Below are 15338 nucleotides of genomic sequence, written 5' to 3'. Positions count from 1 at the left end.
GGGGGCTAAGACAACATAGTGTGGTGTATCCTCAGAAAGAGCTAAATCAATAGGAGTAGGAGAGACAGAGAGAGAGAGAGAGAGAGAGAGAGAGAGAGAGAGAGAGAGAATGAAATGAAATGAAATGTTATATTAACATCTTCGAAAGGCCAAAATGACCTATGAGACCAAAAAGTTACAATTGGTGAATCTAATACCATGTCTGAGTACAAAGAACTAACTAACTAACACTAAAACACTAAGGGGCTAATTCGGAATTGAAACGGGATAGAGGGGGGGGGGGGGGGGGGGGGGGGGGGGGGGGGGTTGTTGGGTTCAAATGAAATCTCTCATCGGTCTCTGTCGAATCTCATCAACATCCTCCATGGTCAGTATTCTCGTTGGGCGTCTTGCATGTCGAGCTAGAGTGATCTGTATCTTCTGTTGCAGCCTTCGTCGATGGTGGGAGACTCCTTGAGGTCGTGGGCGTCTGGATTGGCCTAGCTCAATGGTTCGGTCAATCAACATACCTCTAGTGTAGGTGGGCTCTGAGATCTGCTGTGATGACTACTCCTCTGGCTCTCCCCTGGCTGGTGTAAAGAAATCTGTGATTCGTCTCTGAGAGTGTCTCTCCCCTGATGTCCTCAGCAAGCTCTCCCTAAGTCTGTGCAACTCTAGTAGGAACAATCCAAGACATCTCTGATCGTCATATCTCATGACTCTAGAAAATGGTCCGAAACCCTCTCTGAATAGACAGTGGAAGCGGCCGCGTACCTCATAGTACGTCGGGCAATGACATGTGTAGTGCAGCTCTGTCTCTGGCTCTAAGTGACATAGGTGACATATTCTGGCCCTTACTAGTATCCCTCGAAATCGGCCAGTCTCAATCTGGAGCTGATGTGAGGATGTGCATACCTGCCCAATAGCGCATCATATCCCATGGGATAAGTGCGTATCCATGTATGCAGGCCTAGTCAAAAAAACCGTCCTCCGTGAGTTGAAGAAGATGCTCTCAGTAGAAGGTTCGTGCCCAACTCCTATGTCGACTGTATCCATGTGCTCCTGGTATCCAGCTGAATCAAATCCTAGCATATGAGTCTGGTGATCTCTTTCTGTGTGAGAGACAGGGAGGGTGCATCCAGGGAGTATTGGAACAGAGGCAATCTATCCATGCTGAAACCATGTGACTAAAACCATGTTGTCATCTGTCCATACCAACATGATGTATCGCCTTGTAGCGCTAGTTGTCGAGATGACTCCAGGGCAAGCCGAGCATATCTGTCCCTGGGGAGGTCCCATAAACTGTGTATAAAGGATATTGATCTAGTCAGTGCCTCAACCACGAGGGAGGGCCAGCTAGCTGGGCTCGGATAATCTCATGAAGCATTGAGGCCTTAGCCTGAATCATCCGGGCGATCATAGAGACCAAAGGCCTCTCCATATATCTCCATCCATCTGTGTTGCCAGATTTCCCATGATGTTCTACTAAGGGTCCCCATACCTGAACTCCGTAGAGCATAGCTGAAGTCACTAGAGTGTCAAAAGGCCAGATCTTTGTTCGCGGTTCCTGGAACTAAACCTGCGAACACATCCTCTCCAGTCCTCCCAAGGCTGCATATGCTCTTGTCAGTCTAGTTTCTGATGCTCTCCTCATTAAAAACACCGGTCCATCGAAAACTACCCCAAGATGCATCTTGTACTCCACATTCTCTTGGCCATACGTAAATGTGGGTGTTGACCTCCTGATCCACTGTGGTGTGGTGTTGAACACCACAACCTTGGTTTTCCCAAGGTTGACCAACAATCCACTATCGCTAGCAAATGTATGCAAAGCATCTAAATGATGTTGCATCCCCTCTAGAGATTCAAAAATCAACACAATATCATCAGCATATAGTAACAACAGAATCCATGTTCCTGCTAGCTCAGCCCCTTTGTCTCCCTGACGTTCTACATAGTCTGAAAACTCATCTACATACATCCCAAAAAGAGTCGAAGATAGGGGGCATCCTTGCTTCATTCCAATAGTGGAGTAGACCATGTCAGACATTCCCTCAGTAGTGCGTACCCGCCCCATCACTATCCTGTATAAAGCCAAAATACCCCTTATCAGCTCTATATAGGCACACCCATTTCCTGTAGTCTGCGTATAAGTCTGGCTCTTGGCACTGTGTCAAAAGCTTTGCGGAAATCCACAAAGCTACAATAGATCCTCTTGCCATGGTGTCTACCCTCCTCAATAATAGCTCTGAGTGTCAGAATTTGGTCAAGAGTGGAGAAACCTCTTCTAAATCCTGCTTGCCCTGGTGCTCGTATGCCTTCTCGCTCTGCCCATCTACTTAGCTCTTGCTCAAGAACGGATGCATACAACCTAGCCAATGTGTGACCAACCATGATGGTGCGATAATTTCCAGGAATCATGGGATCTCCCAACTTGAAAATAGGCATAATCGTAGACATACTCCAAGTCTCTGGAAAGCCTTCATGCATGGCTCAATTAAACATCATAGCAAGAAGCTCTGCAAGCATATCTCTAGCATGGCTGAAGTGCTCTGCTACCAGACCATCATGATCGTGTGCTCTCCTTGTCTTCATCTTGTGAATGGCTTTCTTTACCCTCTCGGCAATAAAGAAAGTACATGTCTCAGGGAGGTGGTTGCCCTGATGCTGTGTAGAGAGGTGTGGCATATTCCCCCGTCTCTGTGGAGGTGATTGCTGGTGGTGGTGAATGCTCGTGGAATAGCCTCCATGCTTTGCCTGAGTCTTGACTCATAAATAGTTGATACAGATCCAGCTCTAGCTGAGATAGATAAGCCCTTTTCTTTCGTCGCACTACGGCGGCGAAAGATAATCGGTGACTTTCTATGTGTGGTAATACCCATCGGCACTTCCCTCTGTAATTTGATCCTCATCTCTCTGCACTCCTCATCATACCAACTATTCTGGGGCATGCTCCCAGACTGTTTTCTTGTAGGCTGGCTGTGGGAGTATGCCTCTGATGCGCATCATGGAGCATCTCTGTCAATATCTGACTGAGTTCATCTAGTGGCCGTCCCGGCTCCTGAGGGCATAGCTGCCTATATATCCCATCCATATACACAGAATCCGTCTCCCTCATGAAGGTATACCGAGTGTGCGTGGGGACCTCTCCTAATGGAGCTGTGCTGAACTGAAACGTAAGAGTGAAAGACAAGATAGCATGATCAACTGCTACTCCAACTGGCCTAGTGCCCACCATGAAATCCTGAAAGAATGGAATGAGACCTGGCTGGGCCATAACATAATCCACTGTACTAGCACCATGTCGATGTGGAAAGCATGTAAAACCTCCAGCTGTCGAAAATCTTTGTAGGCCATTCAAAATGGCCAATCTATGTGCAGTTCCCATATCTATCAAGTGTCTGCCATACTCAGTGTACTCCTCATCTTGTGATACTTTGGATAGGCCCATCTCTGTAACGTCCAGCTCCCTAAGCATCTCCTCAAAAGTATCATAATATATTGTCTGGTGATGGGCAGTCCTAGCATTGAAGTCCCCTAGTGTGACAATGTCACCATCCTTGGAAAACTCCCATATGTCATTATCCAAAATAGCAAAGGGTGACTGTCCTCTAGGTGATGCATATACTAACGTATTAGGAGGAAAGTAACAAATAGCAATGTAGAGTTATCTGCCTGTCTCTGCCCTTAGCCTCACCCACATGTACCTAGCCTGCTCATCCTTACATGCTATATATATCAATGGCTACAACTCCTTCCTGAATAAAATTGCCACACCCCTTGAGCCCCATCCTTGATGGTCCGATCTAGTCTCCTGTCTGCAGGCTGTCTCCCATCTATATCCGCTCACCTGTGGCATCGATTGCCCAGGGGCTTGATGCGTCTCAGAATAGAAAATGATCTCTCCCAGTGAAACTATCCTCAAAGGCACCTACATCAAGACGGAGCGACCCATTACAATTCCAGGCTGCCATCTTTAGTGTGGTCCCATAGATCTCGCACCGTCATGCGGAGCGTCGCTCCAGTATCACCACCCTTCCATCCCTGTAAAAAGCAATCTTCCCTTTCTCCCTTGTTGCTCTAATTTATGGCATTACCTCTTGCATATGAGCAATCTGCGAGAGGGTGAGGTCATCTCCAAGAAAGATGCCTGTCTTTTTTGGAGTCGGTTCCATGGAGGGGAAACGTAGGATGAGTGCCCTTTCCTTCGAGGTTTCCCCATTGCTCCCACTTTTCTTATTGCCCACTCTCCAAGCCCTCGTATGTGTCTGCTCCTAAACCCCCACCAAAGTCATGAGTTCTTTCACCTCTTCATCCACATTATCTTGGTCTCTGAGGCCACATATCCTTACATGTAAGGCCCGCACACGTTTCCTTTGCTCCTCTTCTAGTGTAAGGTTAATGATGGTTGGTGTGGGGTGGTGGTTATTTCCTTGCCCTTTCCTTTCTTGACAATCTCGATCCATTTCTCGGCCTCTTTTGTTTTTTGTTGGGTCTTTGTGATGACATTTAAATTTTACCCACGAGGTCGTCATTTCTTTTTGTTGATCCTCACCTTCTTTGATGGCCTGCACTTGTTCTTTAATCGTGTTAAGCTCTTTGATTACTCGGGGCTGAAGTTCTCCCTCTTCGAGGACGTTTTGCGATCGCACCTCTGCAAGCTCTTTCTTGAGTAGTGCAATTTCTTTATCTTGGGCCTTCACACGATCCTCCAATGTATGTATCGTGCTTTCCTGTGCTGACATGCGCTTGTCGAGTGCCTTAATAGTACCTAAGAGGTGGCGATTAATCTTGTTGATGGACTCGTTCATTTCTTCTTTGCATTTTTGAATGGCATCCTCCATAGGGTCATCCTTGCCATTTTGTTTCGTCATGATTGAAGGCCGCAAAAGGAGAGGGAGAGAGATAGAATGAAGTGAAAAAGAGGATAAAGTGGGGAAGTGGAAGAGGGGAAAAAAACACCTTTTCTTTTCTTTTTTTTTCTCTCTCTATGCGTACAGGTTTTCTCTCTCTACGCGCGCAGGCTTTCTCTCTCTACGCTTTTCATTTCTCTCTCTCTACTCTTTAATTTTCTCTCTCTACGCTTGAATATTCTCAGCTCTCTCTCTACGCACGGGCAACTTTCTCTCTCTACGCTTCAATACTCTCAGTTTTCTCTCTCTACGCAACAGGGGGGGATGCGAGGGAGCAGGGCAGCGCGAGGCAGCGGGAGGCGACGGAGCTGGGGTGCAGGGGGGGAGAGCGCGAGGGAGCAGGGGGGTGCAGAGGGGGGGGGGGGGGGGGGGGGGGGGGGGGCAGCGAAGGAGCTGGGGTGCAGAGGGGGAGAGCGCGAGGCAGCAACGAGAGCGCGGGAGGGAGAGAGAGAGAGAGAGAGAGAGAGAGAGAGAGAGAGAGAGAGAGAGAGAGAGAGAGAGAGAAGACTAACACCAGATGGGGTCCCAAACCCCCCTCCAAGGGCCCCCCTCTCTATTGCTAGAGAGGTATTTGCTTTAGATTGCACAAATGCTGATACAAAGGTCCTAGATGCTGAGATGCTGATGGGTACTTGCGGTAATGCTTGAAACTGCGAGGCTATAGGCTGGATGCTGAAACACGCTAAGGCTTCGAAAGGCTGAAATCTGCAATTGCTGGCGATGAAGGGGTGAAATCTGGAGGAAATCCGCAATGCTGAAAACGCTGATGATTTGCAGGATGAATCAACTGATGCTGATGCTGAAAAACGCTGGCTATGCAGGGCGGAAAACGCTGGGCACTGCAGGTGCTGAAAACGCTGATGCTAGTCCTGAAAACGCTGAGGTTGAGTGCTGAAAACACTGGCTGAGGCTGCAGGTACTTCGTTCTAGTAGTGCCGAGTACTGATTTGCTTAAGAGGTGACCCGTAGGGTCATGTATATAGGAGTTTCATGCTGGTCGAGCAGTCATAATTTGAGCCCCCACGTTCCTTATAATTGATGCTAAAATGCCACTTATCAAAAAATTGAGCAACTATTAATAAGAGGTGCATCACGTGCAGTTTTACCTAGGCTTCGTACTAACGGTGTTGTATGGGAACACTCCCCAGTGCCTACACCAAGCGGACACTAGCTGTGCTCATGTGCAATCAGAGGGTATGCAAATACTCTGAAGTGCCTAGACATTCATGTCTTGCGTACAGGCTCACAAGACCCTTTAACACTTCCAAGGATGTCCTAAACCCTAGAAATAGGAGTTACAACTTGTCCACATGCACATAGGGTTAAAGGTGCACGTGACGCTACTTTATCCACAGAGTGAGAGAGCTCCCTGCTAAGAGACTCACATGGCAAGCATTTGAGTCAAGTATACAGATAGCAGAGTCTCGGTATGACAGAGCATGGTACACACAGGTTAGAGCATGGTTCAAAGCACATGGTCTTGACCTTGAGAGCTTCCCACCTTTCCAATATAATCGTGACTCACCGCAGGTTCATCTCTCACGTAGTGAGAGCAACATAGTGCTCAGACAGGATCTCTGGAAGCTATATATCAAACAGACTTGGATCACATCTTCCCTTAGGCGGAAGATGTCACACTACAAAGATCATTTCCTTACCATATTGGAGGGCGGATTCATACGACCACACTATATGGACAATGACATTCCCAAGGAGGAGAGAGTCTGTCGAGTATGCAAAGAGGAGGTGGCGAGTGAGGAGCAGTTTGTTTGCAGATGCAGAGCTTATGATGATATAAGAGGCAGACACAAGTCACTATTCAGAGGGCAGCCTACCCTCCGCGAGAGCATGCACCCTAGAGGTCACAAACAATTGGGGCGCTTCCTGCTAGAGATACAAAGGCACACATATACACTTTTGTAGCCACCTACAGAGACACGAGTGGCAGAGAGACAGTCACAACTTACAAATGTATTCCAGAGGACCACCCCCCCTCCACTCCCAGATCCACCAAGGGGAGTGACTTTCCGGTAGGTTGGGGCCAGACAATGCCCGCGTGTTACCGGATGCCACGCCCCAAGACTCCACTGCAGACAAATTGAGGAGATCCAGACCCGAGAGCATCAAGCTCCTGAGGAGAGACGAGCCCCGATGATGGCTAACCTAGTTGCACTCATTCGAGCAGCCCTTCCGATCCTCCCATGTACCACATTTTACACCCCCCTATTAGCACAGGATGGAGCTAGCTAGCTAGATGCATCTGCATGATTGTACCACCTTGAGCATGTAGACATGCACATATCCCTAGTACTAGAGCTCCATCCCCCCCCCCCCAATATATCCCATCATACACCAGGGCTTTTTCTTCTTGTTCTATACAAGTTTGGATTGTTTTGTCTTTTCCAAAAGATGGAGGACATACACACATGTATACTTGATTTGTGTCATATGCCGACTTCGGCCTAGGCGTTAAAAATCTTTTTTTCTTTCTTTCTGTCGCTCTCTCTCATTTCATTTCTCTCTCTTCAGTAAAAAGTGGGGCTTTTAACCCTTTGCATTACATAATATCAACCATAGGTCCATATACAAGAGATATGGGGAAAACCTTGGGAGATATACAATGAGATCATGGGAAAAAATCCCAAAAAAAACCACAAGATACATCTAGGGGTAAAGATACTCTACTCAAGAAGTGATGTGTAGCTATCTTGCTTGTGATAGGTGGAGATTTCTTTTAGGCTACCAGTATGTGTACTCCACTTCCCACTATCATCATTCCAACCTCCCCCTCCCACTTTTCAAAAATTCATCACTCTTGCTCCCACCTTTTAGGTATGTTGCAGATCTCATTCTCTCTCTACACTCTCTAAAACGCCCTATTCTAGTTATCCATGGAAAATACCTTTATTTTCTCCAATTAGGGGCCATAACTAGGAGATCTGCATTGTCTCTCCAGCTCTTCTTCTCTTTCCCTAGGAACCATACCTAGGAGATATGGAGCTTACCATGATTCCTTCTCTTCAACCCTCCTCTTCTCTTCATAGAAACCATATCTCACAAATCTGGAGCTTACCATGTTGTATAGATCTGCATCTCCTTCTCCAAATTTGCAACTCTGCATGCTTCGCTGCCTCCCTCCACCTTCTCCATGCTCATCCATGTCCCTCTCCATCTCCAGTTTGTATAGATCTATATCACAATCTACTCCTCTCCACCTCTCTCCATGATCCTCCACTTCCCTTCCCACATTCTCCATGCTCCTCTTCCACCCTCTCCATCTCCATTTTTTACACATTCTCCATCTCTCCAGATCCCTCATCCTCTACCTCACAATGCTCTGCTACCTCCCTCTCCGTCTCTATTCTCCCACTTTCAAAGACTCTCGCCTAGACTAGCATAAAGTCCTCAACTTTTAATCTTAAATGCCACATGGAATACTTCTCCCTAATGGACATCATGCAAGATAGAGGAAGCACAAAGCGGTGAGGCTCCTTCCAAAGCAAGGAGGCATGAGCAAAAAAGTATGGTCTAATAACCAGATAAACAATGTTGTACAAAAGTTAAACATCTCCAAAATGTGCTTGATGTGTATAGCATCATCTCATGAATTTTTCCTGGTATAGCAAGGTTTTGTGCAAAGAATTTTGTACGGACTTTATTTCTCCCTGTGTATAGCATCCACATATGGAGCCACTTCAGAGAGCCATGGTTCATTTCAAACCTCACCCTCAAGCAGATGCCAAACCTTGGAAGTTTTCAGTCAACACCAATGACAAGGATACTTGGCTTCCGATATTCGATACATGGATTGCAGCTCTATGTGGCTTGAGGGCTCCCATCAGTTGATTGTATACTCTTTATGTGTGGTGCAATAATGCCCTACGCCTGCCTAAGCTAGCAACCTCTTTACCCATTGTAAATTCCATCTATCTTTGTCACTAAAGTGATGTAACTCATTTTCAAATTAATACAAATCTACAAGTAATTATGTTTTGGAATTCACTGTGTAATCTTTGTTCCTTTATTTAGTGTGTATCTACCTAATAAAATATTTATTATTGCACAACGCATTTTGCGTGTGCACTCGACACAAAATGGAAACTATAAAGCAGCTCAACCAATAGAAATCCATCGCTGCATGGAATCAATACAAATAGTTTGAAGAACGCTTCAACGTCTAGCTGTCATATATGTCCATAAATCCAAAATAGCTACACCCACCCATTCTTTTAGGAGTGGATATGTGCTCCCATGAGACCCAAACCATCCCAGACGATGGGTTGAGTGATTCGAAAAATTGCTTTAAAATTTAAGGGCATCAAAGGCATGAGATGTGAATCAGAATAAATGTCAACGTAACTATGAAATTTTTCAAGGCTGAACATCTCACCCCCAAAATGTGGTATTTCTCCACAAAACCTTTCAATCTAATGCTAGAGCACAATGAAACGTGGGACTGAAACGTGCATATAGTGATTTGAAAGACCCTAAAACTTAAAACTATGGTATGTTGTTGTTAGTAAAACAGCATGTGTTTCACGTTATGAAGAAACGTTTCAAGGCCAGAAATGTTTTGCCTATCCCGACCCGTCGATGGTGACCATGGCAACGGAACTGCGAAACGTTTTCAAGCCGAAACGTTTCACCCTCGTAACATGGTGATTCATTTTGAAATGTTTCAGTCTGATGTTACAGCACAATGAAACATGGGACTGAAACGTGCATGTAGTGATTTGAAAGACCCTAAAACCTATGGTAACTTGTTAGTGAAACGGCATGTGTTTCACTTTATGAGCGAAACGTTTCAATGCCCAAAGTGTTTCACTTGTTCGGACCCACCAAAGCGCGTTTCATGGTGACCATGTCTGTGGGGCTGATGATATGATCCAAGAGCTTCTCCGCGATGGTATTACTCCAAAAGGGTCGCTTTAGGCAGAGAACCTTTAGGATGAGGTCCAGCTACCAAAAAGCCAGGGAGAGAGAGACTCTAGAAGAGGAGGACACACCTTGGCTGGGATCGCCAACGTGTCTTCCTTAAGGCTGCCCCCCCTCCTGCTAATGGATCACTCTCCTTAAGACTGCCGCTACTATGGATGGTCACCCCCCTTATGGCTGGCGCTTGCCCCTTGGGCTGAAAACGGTAGAAGCAGAGAGGGCACCCCCAATGTCTCTTCTTCCTTCTGCTCACTTGACCCTTCATAACGCTATTTGTAAAATTTTGTAAGTTGAGGTAGGGCAATGACTCTGAAATAAGATGTCAAAGTTGATAAAACTCTTAAAACTGACTTTTGGACTTCTTTTGGTGCGAAGTGCCTCAAGTAGCGGATCCAACAGACAAAGTACCTACACACACACCTCGGATGAGTCATGCACATACATGCTCACACATATCATGCCCTGCAGGGCCAGCCAGTACATGACCAAGAGCACGTGCCTTGTGCAATTAATTATGCACGAAGGGTTATGCAAGGCTTCTAACCAATCTAATGGAACTGTCCAAACATGCAAGTCCTACACGCTCAAAGGGTGCCGGTACTAGTTCCCCTAGGTTTTCTAGTCTAAGGTTTGGCTCTTATTAGTCGTCGCATATCCATGTGGCCCATCGAGCCCATGTACACGTGACAACTAGGCCCAAAAGCTGAAAATGATTTCTAAAAACAACCAACACTCTCCCAAAGCAGCACATGCAAAAGAAAAGCAAGGCAAATATCTAGCTACACTCGTCATCCCAAAAGGCAAGAAAAAAACGACCACTTCCGACATGGCTCAAAACGTAAAAAGGCCAGGGAGAAAATCAGTCCAGAGAAAAAAACTCATGTTTAGGAAGAAAATGCAACATTATTAATAAAGGATCCTCTCTAGAAATAGAAAGTCAATGCAAAACCAAAGAAAACCCTTGCTCTATCTCAGAGTTGGGTTTAGGAACACCTTCATAATGGTACAATCCCTAGTTGGAAGGTATAGCAACCTGCCTCTTTGGCCTATCTAGAAAAACCAAATCCTAAAACCTTCCACATAAACTCATAGTGATCATTTACAATACAGCCTAACCATTAACTTTCTCAGGTAGATGAGTACAAACTTTCTATATTGCATAGAATGAAAATATCTAGAACATTGCCAACAGCCAACAAAGGATTGTCAATCTAGTACAGTCCACCATATCCTTGTCAAAAAGAAAAAACATACTTAAACAAGCATCATGAAGACACAAATGAAATATTTGTAAATATAACAACAGGAAAAAAAAAACCTTTCTCAGCTGTTGGCAATGTTCTAGAATGAAAATATCTAGAACATTGCCAACAGCTGACAAGGGATTGTCAACCTAGTATCAGTCCACCATATCCTTGTCAAAAAGAAAAAACATACTTAAACAAGAATCATAAAGACACAAATGAAACATTTGTAGGTATAACAACAGAAAAAAAAAAAAAACCTTTGTAACAATTGCACACGTTGCCACATATTGCCATTGATAAGATCATTATTGTTCGCTACTCCTTCCTGGACATTGAAAAACCACAAGCAAAAATACCCTTTAAGAAAATAGGACGGTAGATAACCTAAGGCAGTCCTAGAAATACTCACAAAACCATGGTGTCAGGGTACTAAATAGACCTGAGCAACAATTCTACAAAATTTTAGATGGGTCGATAGGTGACTAGAGCAAGATAGGTGTCTAGAGCATCACCAAGAAAATATTCATAAGCCTGCTCCTCTAGTATTTTTAAAAGAAGGTAAAATGAACCTCAACATCGTTGAAATCCCCCCAACAACCCATGCATCTATTAGAGTTTCATCTCTTGTCCGGTTGTGACTCCAATATCTCCCAGGCCAGATTAGGGGGAGGGTTGTTCTGTCTAAGAGGTAGACGTAGTTGTGACAGCCTATTGAGACATGTACACACCTGCCCAATAGGCTGGCTAGAGGCAGAACCCCAATTCCTGATTCTCTACAAAGTCAATTCTCATTTTTTTGCAGTGTTTTGGCCATGTGCCATTTTATGCTGATGTGGATAAATGTGCCAAGTGCCCATTTATCCTGAGGTGTCATATTTATGACACATGGCGTATTTTAAGAGGGCAACCTCATTTTGATGTCGTGAGGTGCATCTGTGAGAGTCAGCCATGTAGAGGGGGGCCCTATATAGGGACGCCCCACCCGCCCCCCCGCCCTCCTTTTCTCTATCGCAGCGTATCACTAAGCTAGCGTTTTGGGCTGTTCGCCCTCTCTACACCTCTCTCTTTTGTTTACTCTCTGGCGATCTGTCACGAGACGGGCATCACGTGCCAACGAAAAAAGAACAGACTGAACAACTTTAAGCACTTCACGAGATAGACGACACAAGACGGGGAGTGGCGGAATTCCACCCCAAGAGAGCACTGGCCCCAAACCTTGGCGCCCTTTTCGGTATTTCTTTATATTACTTGAACTCGGTACAATGCTGGTACTCGCGCTCTGCACCTTCTCGCCGAAGCGTGCCAAAGATTGAGCCCTCTACACATATTTAAAGGCCCTTGGCCTTGAAAAGCATACAAACTCAAAAGCATCAGGCCCAGTGTCACAAAGTGATGACGTGGCTGCCCGCTCTGAAGGAAACCCTAATTTCCTGAAACCCTAACCCTAACCCCAACCCTAATTTCTGCAGAAATTCGAAACCTTGATTTTGTTGACGTGGCAATTGACACGTGGCAGCTGTACGGATCCCCACGTTTTGGGGAGCATATTGTGGAAAGCATCAGTGGTTGCAATTTCAACTTTTTGGCAGATTTTGGCTTGCTTTATTTGCTACGCAATTGAGAGAGAGAGAGAGAGAGAGAGAGAGAGAGAGAGAGAGAGAGAGAGAAAAGCCTTTTTGCTTTATTAAGCAAGAGAGAAAGAGAGAGAGCTTTTCTGTTTTATTTTAAAAAGGACAACTTTTTAGGACTTGCTTTATTTTTACAAGCAAGAGAGAGAGAAAGAGCCTTTGCTTTATTTGGGCTTTTGATTTTCAGCTTTTGGGGCTCTGCTTTTGGCAACCCTTGTACCTTTAAATACGTGAGCAGGCCTCTCACAACTCAGAGCATCTGGACGCAGAGTCTTGAGTGTGAGCGCCTGCCCGCACTCTTGTACTTTGAACTCAGATTAATATAAAAAGAAATACCGAAAGGGGCGCCAGTCTTTGGGGCCAATATCTCTAGGCACGGAACTCCACCGGGCCAGTGTTGAATCAATTGTGAACTGTGAATTGTTTTGAAGTGGTTATTTGGTGCTGTCGTGGTAGATTCTTGACTTCAAGTGTCCCAAGTCTATTACAGTGGTATCAGAGCACGGCCGGGCACGGCCGGTTTCTCTTATATAGGAAATCCGATCCCAAATTTTTTTTCCGCGGCACCTATGGCTTCACGCAAGGATCAATCGACTCCCTCTGCATCCGGAGATGCAGGAAGGGATCACAACGAAGATTCCGACAAGGAGTATGGCCCGCCTCGGCCTACTCAGGCGGAGCGTCGAGAGATGGAGCGTCGTCAATTGATCGGTGATGCAACAAAGATGATGCTCAATTTTGCGAAGGACCCAAAATTTACAAAATATATGAGCGAGACTTCTTTCCAGGAGGTGCATGCGCAGTGGCAGAAAACCACTCCACCACCCCCAAAACCTGCTCTCAAGAAACCTTCTACTCACAAGAAATATTCAGAGAAGGAATTAGAAGAGGTGGTTGATGCGCGAATTGCTCAGCTTTTTGACGCGCAAAACAAAGCTAACAAGCACGACAAAAAGCAGAAGAAAGGCTGTAAGGTGCAGCGGAATGAATGTTGTATTTTCTCAAGATTAGTGATCTTTATTGCTCAAGGTTCCTTTTAGTTCTTAGGGAAAGAGAGAGCTTTCCGTCTTATGGAGAGTGCTATGATCACGAACAAAGTGAGTGGATTGTGCGTGCAAGTGAATGAGACTAAGAGAAGGAAAGAGAAAGATATGACACCGAGAGGTTGTAAAACCCTCCTCCGAAGGCCCCACTCTCGTCGGCGAGAGTGGTCTACTTGATTGCACAAAGGTGTACAATGCATATGCAATGGACAGATGCAATGGGACTATGCCGATGACGACGACGGTGATGACGACGGCGTCTTAGGCTGAAATCTGTGAACTTCTTGGTGGCTGAAAATGATTGTTTCTTGATGGGTTCATGGCTGAAAAATGACTGTTTTTGTCGGGTCGAGAGGATGATGAAAAACGCTGCTGAAAACTGCTCTTTGGTTGTGTTTTTGGATGGAATTTCCTTGCTGAAAAACGCTGGGATAGCAGAGGGTTTCTTGCTGAAATTGCAGGTTTTCAAGTGCTTAATAACTCCTTACCCGGCTATGGTGATCTGCTGCAAGTTGCTTGATGAAATCGCTGACTTGGCTGAGGATTGTCTGGCGTTAGTAGACGCCAAAAACGCTGATGTGACCAAGGTGAAAAACGCTAGCCTTCACTACTTGCTTGCGATATCTGTAGGGGAGGAAAACGCTAGGGCAGCCAGTAGATTGGGCGATCCCAAGTTGAGGGTGATGCGGGGGAATGGGCCTCACCAAGATGCTTGGAGAGGGTCTTGCTGAGAGAGGGAGGGAACACCTGTTGCTTGGTAGCCTGCTGTGCTCCTTGGCTCATCTGCCAATTTGTGCTAACTTGGGTTTGCTTATATATTAACTTACCCAATTTTCCCTATTGAGTACCCAACAAAAGTCACTTAATAAATAAGTGAAAAATGTTAAATATAGGGAAAAATAGGCTAAAGTCATCTGAAAAATCCCCAAACTGACTCTGATGGAATCTGATGGAAATGCTTATGCTTATGCAACCAGAGGATGTGCATCTACTCTAAGTGACTGGGCATGCACGGTCTATGAATAGACTCACAAAAGTGCCAGATCACTTCTAATCTAACTTGATTGGACTTGACGGAAACCCTGTTATGGTGTAGCTTGTCCACGGACACATAGGGTTGGGATGTGTCACGTGGCATCCCCTCCTTTTTAAAGTGAGGTACTGGTACCGAGCTGCATGGCTTCCTTGTAGTCTGCCAACAACTCTGAATAATCTTTGAAGAACTCTTCGTCTACCCACACCGCTTCATGGGTTCCTCGATCTTTGAACTTCAAAAAATACTATCGTACTTGTTTCTTCGAACCATGGCGAAACCGATGCAACAAGACTTGCTCCGGCTCCATGACTTCTGCTTCATCGATGATCTCCGGTTCTTCTTCTTCCGAAACGTCCTTTAGAGGTGTTCCCTGAAACACTTTCAACCAAGAAACATGGAAAACGTTGTGCATTGACCATGAGTTAGGCAACTTCAATTTCATTGAAACCTCATTATTTTTTTTGATGACTGGAAATGGACCATACATACGAAAAGATAACTTAGGACATTTATTTCCAACTTGCTTAAGACGTTGTTTCATAATCCATAGATACACC

At 45.4% G+C, this 15338-nt stretch overlaps 1 protein-coding gene across 5 annotated transcripts in view; it reads right to left on the bottom strand.

The window, feature by feature from the left end:
* Positions 1-15338, bottom strand: part of LOC147447076 (uncharacterized) — a 186405-nt gene that overhangs the window by 159267 nt on the left and 11800 nt on the right. For 3 of the 5 annotated variants that reach the window (XR_015189588.1, XM_086522983.1, XM_086522982.1), the window contains exon 2: positions 11332-11399. The exons of the other annotated variants lie outside the window; for them this stretch is intronic. Coding sequence is in view for 2 of the 3 variants with exons in the window: in XM_086522983.1 (XP_086379109.1) it covers positions 11332-11399 (68 nt within the window). In the remaining variant the exon portion in view is untranslated. The remainder of the gene's footprint in view (positions 1-11331; positions 11400-15338) is intronic. 5 annotated transcript variants of the gene reach the window in all.

Source organism: Adiantum capillus-veneris, chromosome 11, assembly GCF_014529385.1.
Source record: "Adiantum capillus-veneris isolate H3 chromosome 11, ASM1452938v2, whole genome shotgun sequence".
Taxonomy (NCBI): domain Eukaryota; kingdom Viridiplantae; phylum Streptophyta; class Polypodiopsida; order Polypodiales; family Pteridaceae; genus Adiantum; species Adiantum capillus-veneris.
This window is presented reverse-complemented; position numbering and strand designations above follow the sequence as displayed.